Raw genomic sequence first — 12,965 nt, forward strand, 5'->3', positions numbered from 1 at the left:
TACTGGGGTCACCTACTGAATCCAGTGCTCCCGGTGTGGTCTCCTGTATATTCGGAGAGACCTGATGCAGATTGGGAGACTGCTTCACCGTGCGCCTACACTCTGTCCGACAGAAAAAGTGGGACCTTCAAGTGGCAACCCATTTTAATTTCACTTCCCATTCCCATTCCGACATGTCAGTCCACGGCTTCCTCTACTGTTTCAGTGAGGACACATTCAGGTTAGAGCAGCAATACTTTATATTCATCTGGGTAGCCTCCAACCTGATGGCATGAACATTGATTTCTCGAACTTCCAGTAATGTTCCCCCCCCACCTCACCATTCCCATTTCCCTTTCTCACCTTATCTCCTTACCTGCCTATCACCTCCTCTGGTGCTTCTCCCCCTTTTCTTTCTTCCGTGGCTTTCTGTCCTCTCCCATTGGATTTCCCCATCTCTAGTCCTGTATCTCTTTCACCAATCAACTTCCCAGCTCTTTACTTCACCCCTTTACCCCCTTCTAGTTTCACCTATCACCCTGTGTTTCTTCCTCCCTTCCGCCCACCCTCTCATTCTGACTCCTCATCTCTTTTTCCCCCCAGTCTTGAAGAAGGGTCTTGGCGTGAAACGTCGACTACTCTTTTCCAAAGATGCTACCTGGCCTGCTGAGTTCCTTATAGTAGGGAGGTTGCTAAACCTGTACTGAGAGCAGAGAGTCTTAACATTTGTTTATTAAAGAGCCCCTACTTCTCAAAAAATAATGCTAAGAGGGTCAAACGCTAACTCAGTAACATTAATTACTCAACATACAGGGAATAGGATGGGGCTCAAGGAAGCTTAGTTACTTTTTTGATCAGAAAACTTGCTTTTTTAAAAGGCCATTTTATACTTCATCATACATTAAATTGGTTCACATATCTTGGATTATCTTTAAGTTTGATTCCCAAGTATGAATATACCTTGATCTCCAAGCTAAATCTTGCTACCATGCTGCTAAACAATCAGCTCGTCCTACAAAACCTGAATGGGAATACTTTACAGCAACAGTAGATCTTAAATAAAAACTAAAAAAAAGCTGGAAGCATCTGTGGAGAGTGAAACAGAGTCAACGTTTAGGGTCAAAAACAACTGGAATGAAGGAGAGAAAACAAGTCCGCATTAAGATGCAGAGTGAGTGAGTGTCAAGAGAAGAGGGCCAGTCTGTGATGAGGTGCAAACCTAATTTGTCAAAGTGACAATTGAAAGGAAAAACACGAAGACGGATTATAAAGAGATAACCAAATTGAAACAAACGTATAGCCACATCTATGGAGCAGATAAAGGGAATGGTTGGTAAATTGAAATTCTTAAATTCAACGTTCAGGCCCAACAGCATCAATGTGTCCAAATAAAAGGGAACCTCATTCCGTGGAGCTTACGTTAAGCATCATCAGAGCAATGGAGGAAAGAGATGACACTGAAATTGAAGCAACAGAGGGTGACGGAGAGTGACTGAAGTTGGTGGCATCCCAGATAGAGGTGTTCTGCTAATCTTTCCATCTTCACTTGGTTTCTCCAGTGTAGAAGAGAGCACAGTATGTACGCCGATTTCTATCATCTGCAGATTCCACCTTCTCAAAAAATAGTGCTTACAAGCTTAAAATGTGAAGCAATTTTAAATAAATAATCTACATAAACATAGGAATCTACAGCACATTACAGGCCCTTCAGCCCACAATGTTGTGCTGACCATGTAACCTACTCCAGAAACTGCCTAGAATTTCCCTACCGCATAGCCCTCTATTTTTCTAAGCTCCTTGTATCAATCTAAGAGCCTCTTAAAGGTATTCACCTCTACCACCTTTGCTGACAGCACATTCCACACACCCACACTCTCTGTGTGTGGAAAACATACATCTGACTTCCAAGCACCTCAAAACTATGCCCCCTTGTGGCATATAAATCTAACGTTCCAACAAATGATCTGTCTAAATTGAAAATAAAGTGGTCGTATCTAAGCCAATCAAATCCATTGCATGTGGCCTATGAAATACTGCTCCTCACTTTTAAGAACATCAACACATATATTTTCCTCCATTCTCATTCTCGGTCTCTGCTTTGGAATTTCCCAGCCTCTGTCTGCATCATGGAATGTTCCACAGACCTATTCCAGTTGGTAAAGAAACAAATATTTATCTCTCAGTTACCACCAGTAAAACACATTATATTATACATCGCTGTTTGACGGAGCTAGGTGCCAATTATTGTTTTGCAAGTGACTACATTTAAAACATTTTCACTGGCTGCAGGGTATTTTGGGGTGTCCTGAAAGGGAACCGAAAAGTGCTACAGAAAACCAAGTCAAGTTTTTAAAGTTCCATTGTTCTTAAAGATGAGACATTCAAAGACTTTCAATCAACTCAAAAAGTTAATGTGCATTTGGGAGTTGTGCACTAGCCTGTATAGAGAAACATCCTACGACTGTGCCATCTCACACTTGTTATAAAACTTTGGCTTTAGCTGGCCGTTAATTCCACATGCTCAGTGATTTGAGGCTTCAAAAGGAGCATCCACTAAATTAAAATGCTCCGCCCTTGTCATTACAGTCACTCATAAAGCCCTTAGCCAATGAATCGCTGTCTCTGAAGTCTCAATGTCTTGCCTGATGAAAACAAGTCCATTACACGTCAGGCGATGCTCTACCTTCTGTGTACACGGTGATGCCCTATCAGATTGGAGGCGCTCTTGAAGCCCTTGCCGCACTGCAGGCAGCGATAAGGCCGATCCTCGGAGTGCGTGCGATAGTGCACCTGCATGGTGGAAGTCTGCCTGAACGTCTTGGCGCAGATAGGGCAGGCGTAAGGCTTCTCGCCGGTGTGCGTGCGGCGGTGGCGCACCAGCGTGGAGCGCTGGCCGAAGCCCTTGCCGCAGGTCTCGCAGCTGTAGGGAGGCTCGCCGGCGTGCGCCCGGCGGTGAGCCAGCAGCTGCTCCGGGTCGCCGAAGTGCTGGCCGCAGAGAGGGCAGGAGGCGGGCTGCTCCCCCACGTGGGTGCGGCGGTGCGTGGTCAGGTGGTGGGAGTGCAGGAAACGGCGGGAGCACACGTCGCAGACGAAGCGCCGCTCGCCCGTGTGGATGCGCCGGTGCTTGGACAGGTTGGACGAGGTCTTGAAACTCTTGGCGCAGTCAGGGCAGCGGTAGGGCCGCTCCTCGCCGTGGATCCGCCGGTGCACCATCATGGTGGAGGACTGGCGGAAGGCCTTGCCGCACACCGGGCACGGGTAGGGCTTCTCGCCCGTGTGGGTGCGCTGGTGGGTGACGAGGTGGTGCTGCTGCACGAACTCCCGGCCACAAGCCCGGCACTTGTACTGCTTCTCGCCGCTGTGGATCAGCTGGTGAATGAGCAGGTTGTAGGAGGTGCTGAAGCGCTTGCCGCAGGCTGGGCACCAGTACGGCCGCTCGCCGGTGTGCACCCTGCCGTGCCGCTTCAGGTCGCAGTGCTGCTTGAAGCTCTTGCCGCACTCCCCGCACGTGAAGCGCCTCGGGTCGTGTCTGGGTGGGGCACTCTTGTCTTCAGCAACCTCCTCAGTACCAGGGTCAGATTGTGACTGCTGCAACTTCTCCATTGGGCCTGAAACACAGCATGTTGGCACTGATTATACATCACAACCCACACTCCAAGGTAGGCAAATTCAGTGTCCTAAGCCCCGCTATCAACGGGAGATCGATGCACAGCATTTCTCAAACCCCCTCCTTCTGGGGGACTCTGTGGATGTATAAAGAGGCACAGGTAGCCAGTACAGAGGAAACTTATGCTTTATCATTTCCATTCATGCTATTTATCCTGCAGTACCAACAAAAGAAGCAATCCAGTTCAAAGAAAGTAAGACACAAACAACATGCACAGAGAACCATCCTGCACAAAATAGCAATCTGCTCAGTGAGAAAGGATTTACAGATGCAGCCTTAGAGAGGGGTTTATTGTTATTATTCCTCTCCGCACCCTGTGACGCATCGGGTGACAACCTTGCAATTTCTTTAGCATTTTTTTAAAAAATGAGGCCAAGTTGACAGCTCGACACTCAACACAGCAAGTGGGGAATTGGAGCTGGCCGGACTTGAACCTGGGACCGCTCGCCCTGAAGTCCACCAGCCAGCAGTGAGAAGAGCTTATCCAAGAAATATATCCACACAATCATTATAAACAGGGTAAATGAGGACTGCTTTAAATTTCATAAAGTTATTGAGAAATATTGTGCTGCCACTTGAGCATTGTCCTTAATACATTTTCTGCTTGGTGAAGATCTGAAGCAGAATACGAATTTGCATTTAAGGGCTACCCAGACCAGACAGCATTGATGAGAGATGCCCTCAAGGCAGTTTAATATGCTGGAATTATTCACTAATGGCACAATAAACACTTATTACTTGTTCTTTCCTGAAGATACCACCACAATGCTGGTAAGGAATGATAGGATTTAGACCCAAGAACACTTGCAGATCTTCTCCTTCCCTTTCTCCTACAGTCCACTCTCCTCTCCTATCAGAGTCCTTCTTCTCCAGCCCTTTACCTTTCCCACCCACCTGGCTTCACCTATCACCTTCCAGCCATCTTCCTTTCCCTCTCCCCACCTTTTTATTCTGGCTTCTTCCCCCTTCCTTTCCAGTCCTGAAGAAGGGTCTTGGCCTGAAACGTTGATTATTTATTCATTTTCACAGATGCTGCCTGACCTGCTGAGTTTCCTCCCGTCCACCACCTTCTTGCTCTGACTTCTCAGCTTTTTTTCCACAGCCCTGATGAAGGGTCTCAGCCCGAAACGTCGACTGTTTATTCGTTTCCATTGATGCTGCCTGACCCACTGAGTTTCCTCCAGCGTCTTGCGTGTGTGTGCTGCTTTGGATATCCAGCATCTACAGACTTTCTTCTACTTTTAAATTTTTCAGTTAGGACAGTGAGTGATTTGGAGAGCATACAAAAAAGCTGGATTAACTCAGCAAGTCGGGTAGCCTCCGTTGAAATGAGCAGACACATGGTGCGAGCAGAATCATCTGCAGCTTAATGTGAAAAAGACTAAGAGGCTGATGGTGGACCTGAGGAGGGCTAAGGCACTGGTGACCCGTTTCCATCCAAGGGGTCAGTGTGGACATAGTGGAGGATTACAAATACCTGGGGATACGAATGGACAATAAACTGGACTGGTCAAAGAACAGTGAGGCTGTCTACAAGAAGGATCAGAGCTGTCTCTATTTCCTGAGGAGACTGAGGTCCTTTAACATCTGCCGGACGATGCTGAGGATGTTCTACGAGGCTGTGGTGGCCAGTGCTATCATGTTTGCTGTTGTGTGCTAGGGCAGCAGGCTGAGGGTGGCAGACACCAAAAGAATCAACGAACTCATTCGTAAGGCCAGTGACGTTATGCAGGTGGAACTGGACTCTCTGACGATGGTGTCTGAAAAGAGGATACTGTCCAAGTTGCGTGCCATCTTGACAATGACTCCCATCCACTCCATAATGTACTGGTTAGGCACAGGAGTACATTCAGCCAGAGACTCATTCCACCGAGATGTAACACTGAGTGTCATAGGAAGTTATTCCTACCTGTGGCCATCAAACTTTACAACTCCCCCCTTGGAGTTTCAGACACCCTGAGCCCATAGGCTGGTCCTGGACTTATTTCCACGGCATGATTATTATTATTTAATTATTTCTGGTTTTTATATTGCTATATTTCTTCACTATTCTTGGTTGGTGCGGCTGTAACGAAACCCAATTTCCCTAGGGATCAATAAAGTATGTCTGCCTGTCAATGTTTCGGGCTGAGGCCCTTCGTCAGGACTGATTTGGAGGGCAACCTGCGGTTGGAGATGTATGGCCTGCTGCCATTGCTCTTGGCGGTAGAAGCGTTTGGAATAGCCTGAGTAACTGCAATGCATTTGTTGACGGCACAAACTGCAGTGGATGGAACATTAATGAAGCAGACCCGTTTAAAATGAATGGCATTACACTGAGTGAGCGTTGTTGGAGCTGCATTCATCCAGGCAATTGTGAACTATCTAGATCAGCCTTGCAAGTAGTGAAAGTCTTTGGGATATTTGATGGGGAGTCAATCACCGCAGCGTACACTGCCTCCTCTGTGCTTTTGTGACCCCGTGTGTGTGCACGTGTGGCTGGTCCAAGTGAGGTTTGTGATGAATGGATAGAGGTGACAAGAAAATAACACAAAGATGACTACATGTTTATTGTCTGCCACTCTTGCGGGACAAGTGTTACTTGCAACATTTCACCTTGTCTCAGTTCTATGTGTGTCATGCTGATGCAGCAATGAGCTGCTTCACTTGAAGGGTTGCAAAGGGAACTGAAAATTGAGTAATCATCAATTAACATTCCCCATATGGTCTTACAATCCAATAGGGGAAGATCACAGACCAAGTTTTGTACAATACAATGCAGCCCACAAGGAGATCAGCAACTTCCAGTTTCGTGTCTCTTCCATTCTTCATCCCACTGACCTGCTTTTTCAGCCTCTATCTCTCCCTCTCTATGCCAATGAAACCCGATCTTTAACAATGGTGTTTCAGCTACACTCACAGAAACTGATACTCAGATAAACTGTTTTTTCCAGTTTGAGACAGTACTGCCAGTATTTCCCTCTCCACGGATGTCTGGCCTGCAGAGTATTTCCAGCACTCTTTAATTTCTAGTTCGAGCCATTAAAGGTTTTGGTAACTTTACAGTCCCAACTTTGTCTTTTTTTGTTGTTCCTTTTTCTCCCACATTTTTCATTTACCTTCTCAAAAAAAAACCTTAGCTGCAACATATAAACACAGGAGATTCTGCAGATGCTGGAAGTGCAGAGCAATACACACACACACAAAATGCTGGAGAAATTCAGCAGGCCAGGAATCATCTATGGAGAGGATTTAGTAAGTATGTCTGTAAAAACATAAGCCTCAGGGACATATATTGTGACAATATGTACTTTGATAATAAATTTACTTCGAAGCACTCCACGTTTCAAGCCAAGACCCTTCATCGCGACCTGAAAACAAAGTGAAAAACCAGAATAATATAATGGATGGGGGTGAGAAGGGGAGTGGGGAGGTAGGAAGGAGCACATGCTGGCAGGTTATAGCTGCGAAGTTAACAGAGCAGCTTGATCACAGAAAGGGAGCACTGAGAGAGGGCGGGGTGGGTGGCATCACACCCAAGCATCATCCCATCTTTAGGCATTTGAAGTATTTGTCACTAAATCAAAAATGGCAAGCCGGACTTTTGCCGAACCTAATCCCAGAGTCGGCAAACTGCGGGACAGAAGCAGTACATCACGTCCCCTACCAGTAAAATGCAGCTAGCCAGCTCAATCCTCAGCAAAAAGAGGAAAACAGCACCTCTCCCTGAATGAAATTAGCAACCTGCCTCTTTGGGTCGACACCAATGTGTAGAGTGGGTCTGGTAGAGATGTGCAGAATCTCTTGTGTACTACAGAAAATCACCCTGTGGACCCGGCCCGGCGAGGACCACGCACACGCATTTACAGTTACTAGTAGACGGGGTAAGGCTGCAGCGGGATATAAACAATGTCGGGGACCGCCAGGGCCCAACAGCCCGTTTCCTTTCTGCCAGTAGTATAAAAATGCACCTACTGATTTTTAATGTCAAACTAGAATAGACTGTCTTTGAAAATATGTCACTGCTTCCTCTGTAGTAAACTGCACGCTCAGTTTGCATGCCACCGAGCTCCGACGCCGAAGGCTTTTACCTGCCTTTGTCTGCATCAACTCCGCCAGCCTTCTGTTCACCCCTGACAACCGGTCCGCTTCTACTTCCGGACATGCGCAGTGCTCTCCCCTCCAATACGGCAGAGATAGAGGGCTTTCTGGCTCGATGTGGATTCTGGGTAAATGTTCTTTTGCAGAAAGGTGTGGCAGCCGTTTTCTTTTCGATTTATAATATTAAACTGCCAATCCACATTAATCTTTATCAATGATTTCTGTTATTGAATTTATTTCACGACGCTCAGATTTCTGAATGCCGTTTTCTATTTACATGTCGCTTCTGATGTGCATTCATTGGTTCAAAGTCATACAACACTGAAACAGGCCCTTCAGTCCAACTGGTTCACATCGACCAAGATGCCCATTGAAGCTGGTCACAATTGTCCAATAACCTTCTAACCTTTTGCTATCCACTTACCTGTCTAACTACACTTTAAAAGTTATGATTGCAACTACTTCCTCTGGCAGCTCATTCCCCATACTGATCAACCTTTGTGTTGAAAAAAAGTTGCCTGTCAAGTTCATATTAAATTGTTCTCCTCTTACCTTAAACCAATGCCCTCTAGTTCTTGATTCCCTAATCTGGGTAAAACAACTGAATGTATTCACCCTACCTTTTCCCCCTCATTATTTTATAGACATCTACCGGTATAAGATCACCTCTTAGTCTCCACCATCTTAGCCTGTCCAACGTCTTCTTATAATTCAGTCCCCAGTGTCTGAAATATCCTTGTATATCTTTTCTGCATTCTTTCCAGTTTAATAACATCGTTCAACTGCAGGAGCAAAACCTATGTCTTCTAGTTTATTTATTTAGAGATGCAGCACAGAACTGGCCCTTCCAGCTCAACAACTTGCGCTGCTCAGCAACCCAACTATTTAGCACTAATCACAGGACATTTGACAATGATCAGTTAAGACCATTAGACATAGGAGCACAATTAGGCCATCCAGCTCATTGAGCCTGTTCCGCCATTTCATCCTGACTAATCCATTTCTCCCTCAATGTTCAAAGGAGTAGTCCCATCACACACCCCTGTGAAGCCCACTAGTCACCAGCAGCCAACTCAAAAAGACTCCCTTTTTCCCCACGCTTTGCCTCCTGCCAATCAGCCAATGCTCTATCCATGCTACTATCATTCCTGTATTTCCCTGGACTCTTATCTTGTTTAGCAGCCTCTTGCGTGGCACATTACCAAAACTTACAGGAAATCCAAGTACACAACATCCACCAGTTCTCCTTCCTCTATTCTAGCTTGCTATTACTTCAAAGAATTCTAACAGATTGTTAGGCAAGATTTTCCCTTAAGGAAACCATACTGTGCCTCTAAATACCCCAAAGCCACATACTTAACAATTGACTCTAATATCTTCCCAACCACTGAGGTCAGGTTAACTGGCCTATTATTTCCTTTCTACTGCCTCTGTCCCTTCTTGAAGAGTGGGGTGACATTTGCAATTTTCCAGTCCTCTGGAACCCTGCCATAAACTATTGATTCTTGAAAGGTCTTTACTAATGCCTCCACAATCTCTTCAGCTACTTCTTTCTGAACCCTGGGGTGTAGTCTATCAGGACCAGATGACTTATTTACCTTCAGACTTTCCAGTTTCCCTAGCACCATCTCCCTAGTAATACCAACTGCACTCACTTCTGCCCCCTGACACTCTCAAACTTCTGACATACTACTAGTGTCTTCCACAGTGAAGACTTATTCATTTCATCCACCATTTCCTTGTTTATCTCTCCAGCAACATTTTCCAGCAGTCCATTATCTACTCTGGTATCTCTTTTTATATAATCTGAAAAACTTTTTGCATAATTTTTGATATTATTGGTTAGCTTATCTTCATCTTTCACCTTCACTCCACTTATTTTTTTTTAGTTGCCTTCTGTTGGTTTTTAAAAATTTCCCACCCTCTAATTTCCCATGAATGTTTGCTCTATTTTATGCTTTTATGTTGGTTTTGACTTCCCTTATCAGCCACAGTTACGTCATCCTGCCTTAGAATACTTCCTCTTCGTTGGGAGGCATCTATCCTGAGCTTTCTGAATTGGTCTCAGAAATTCCGGCCATTGCTGGTCTGCTGTCAGTTCTGCTAGTGTCCCCTTCCGGTCGACTTTGGCCAGCTCCGCTCTCATGCCTCTGTAAATCCCCTTACTCCACTATAATACTGATACATCTGACTTTAACTTCTCCTTCTCAAACAGCAGGGTGAATTCTAACATACGATGATCACTGGTTCTTACAGGTTCCTGTGCCCTAGCTCCCTAATCATATCCAGTTCTTTACTCAACGCCCAATCCCGAATTGCTGATCTCCTAGCGCGATCAACTACAAGCGGCTCCAAGAAAGCTATCTCAGAGACATTCCACAAATTTTCTCCTGGGATCCAGCATCAACTTGATTTTATCAATCTATCTGCATATTGAAATCCCCATGACTAACATAACATTGCCTTTTTGGCATGCTTTTCCTATCGTAACTTGTAACCCACGACTTGGCTACTGTTTGGACTCCTGTAAGTAACCCCCCAGCAGGATCTTCTTACCCTTGCAGTTTCTTAACTCTACCCACAAGGATTCTACAGTTTCCAATCCTTTGTAAGGATTTGATTTCATTTTTACCAGCAGAGCTACCCCTTCTCCCCCACCTACCACTTGTCCTTTCACTACAATGTGTATCCTCAGATATTCATCTCCCAACTAAAATCGTCTTTCAGTCATGACTCAGTGATGCCCACGACTCAGTCATACCTGCCAATCTCTAAATGAGGTACAAGATCGTCTACCTTGTTCTGTACATCGCATGCATTCAAATATAACACCTTCAGTCCTGTATTTGCCACCCTTCTCGATTTTGTCACCCTTTACACTGCAACCCATCCCACTGACTGCAATTTTTCCCTATCATCTGTCTGTCTTTCCTCACGGTCTCACTATACACTACCTCTGCTTGTAAACTAACACCCCTATCCTCTCAGCCCTATCGCTCTGGTTCCCACCCCCCCTGATAAATTAGTTGAAACTTATTGGGCTAAACTGCCAAATGTAGTTTAAATTAGTTTAACTTAGCCTTTGGATGTTGGAGGAAACTGGAGCACTTGGAAGAAGCACACGGGGTCACGGGGAGAACATACAAACCCCTTACAGATGGCACCAGAATTAACTCCGAACTCTGGAATGTCCCAGCGGCAGTAGCATTGTGCTAACTGCTACACTACCAGGATATATTTCCTGATTCATTAACCCAAGGAAATAAGACTGAAGGCATTCAGCTGATAGCTGGAGGAAATAATTGTACAAATTTTGGAATCACGAAATAGATTCCGATTTGCTGATGTTTCCTTTACACGACAAAATAAATGTTTTTGTTTTAAATCAGTTGAGAATCTTGGTTCAATGCGTACCCAACATTAAATCTGGCCATATGGACAGTGCTCTCTGATCCCATTCACCTTCTTTCTGCAGCTTCGTGGGAATCATTGACCAACGGAAGGGTTCTTCCCCAAAAGAACCAGGCTGGCAGAAAGTACCAGGGATTAAAGTGACAGCATTCTGCTTCTCAACACACTAAAACTGGGTGATCACAGACCTCAAGCCTTCTCCCTACATTTCCTCCTTGTCACAAAAGACTTTCATGTGAGTCACATCAAATAGTGAATGTATTTTCTATGCAGATGTATGCCTTTCTTAGTCCAATATCTTATCATCATCAAGAAGGAGGACTCAGCTGGGGGGGGGGGGGGTGCTGTTAAGCTTGACCTGCAGGACAAGTTTGGGTTGTTTCAAAGTAGAACTAGTAAAATAATAGTGCGATATTTTGTTTACTTTCTCAATTGAAAATTGCATGCTTGACCTTCCTCTCTCGGATTGTAAGAGCACATGGGAACGTTAAGTGGTGAGTTACACGATGTTCAGTTCCATTTGCAACTCTTCAGCATGTGAAGCAGCCCATTCCTGCATCAGCGTGTCTCCCACTGAACTTAGACAAGAGTGAAATTTCACAAGTAACGTTTCTCCCATAAAAGAGAACTTGTTTAGCAGGAAGTTAGTTTGACAGCTTCATTGAGAAACATATAGGGAAAAGGGGAGATGAAAACCTCAATTCCTTGCCATCTACACTGTTTGCAAACATTTGTTTCTCATATTTTAGCTCTGGCATCCAATTTCAAAATAATATGGAAATTCTGATGGAATTTAAACTTGTGTAGAATTTCTGGTTTACAGAACTAATTAGATCTTTATATCAGAATAGGGAGGGTAACCATTTAATGAAATCCTTTTGCTTAACTACATTTACAAATGTTTGTACATCACAGAACTAATTAGATCTTTGTATCAGAATTGGGAGGTTAAACATTTATTGAAATGCTTTTTGGGAAGTTATATTTACATTAAGTATAATAACAGATTGTCAGGTGATGAAAAAAATGAAATGGACTTTTAATGCACGTTTTCTTAGGAGGCATCACAGCTGAGTTCCATGGAGTTTTCTCCTTATGTGCATGTGTGCTTGCAGAAGATTAGGAATCAATGTTGATTTTTCAGGCCCTATAGCAGGAGTACCTGACTTCCCCTGTTAGAAAAGGTCAGCTCAGATTGGGTGCCAATGCAAAAGTTTCAGCACTGCATAGCTGTGATAGATTAGTGTAATAATTTATGTGATTTTATCCACATTTTCAACTAACTGAATAAAGTAATACTATACAAACAAAACATTCAGAAGCACATCTCAATCTGTATGTTTCTAACATTTATATTTTTCTGATTTTTTAAAAGTATAATTCATTTATGAAACAGGATTTGTTGCAAGATCTGCTGACAGGTTAGCGACAAACTTCTTTTTTAAACAATCTGATGAATATCTAACCTTCACATACGATCGTGCAGTGATGAAGGAAAGTCAGTGTAAAGGTCTTAAAGGGAACCTGGAAGTGATATTTCCAATGTTTGAGCAATGTGTTTTTTTTGTCTTCCTTGGATTATTTTTACTTTCCCAAGGTACAATAATAGGGTAAAATTCTAGTGAAGATGGCAGCTTTATCCAACTTCACTGCCACTCACTTCTAGGGGGAACACAGTTGAGCCCAACACTATCCTCAGTAGCCCACTATGCTTCTGGTGAGGATCAGTTAAATTTAATTCAAGGATGAAATGTATTTAACTTGCACTGGTCTCCTAGTGAGCAGGGCAACCCAGCTTTGATCAAAACTGAATATAAGCGGTGCACTC

The 12,965-nt window shown here is 44.3% G+C and overlaps 1 protein-coding gene across 1 annotated transcript; it reads right to left on the reverse strand.

Annotated features, from left to right (window-relative positions):
- Positions 1-360: 360 nt before the first annotated feature.
- On the reverse strand, positions 361-7,763 carry LOC140718336 (uncharacterized). The gene is made up of 2 exons (XM_073031919.1): positions 7,717-7,763; positions 361-3,587 (listed from the first exon to the last, which is right to left on the reverse strand). Exons 1-2 carry the CDS (start codon positions 7,730-7,732, stop codon positions 2,659-2,661), a joined length of 945 nt encoding a protein of 314 aa, XP_072888020.1. The 5' UTR covers positions 7,733-7,763; the 3' UTR covers positions 361-2,658.
- Positions 7,764-12,965: the final 5,202 nt, after the last annotated feature.

This window comes from Hemitrygon akajei, chromosome 29 (assembly GCF_048418815.1).
Source record: "Hemitrygon akajei chromosome 29, sHemAka1.3, whole genome shotgun sequence".
NCBI classification, from domain to species: domain Eukaryota; kingdom Metazoa; phylum Chordata; class Chondrichthyes; order Myliobatiformes; family Dasyatidae; genus Hemitrygon; species Hemitrygon akajei.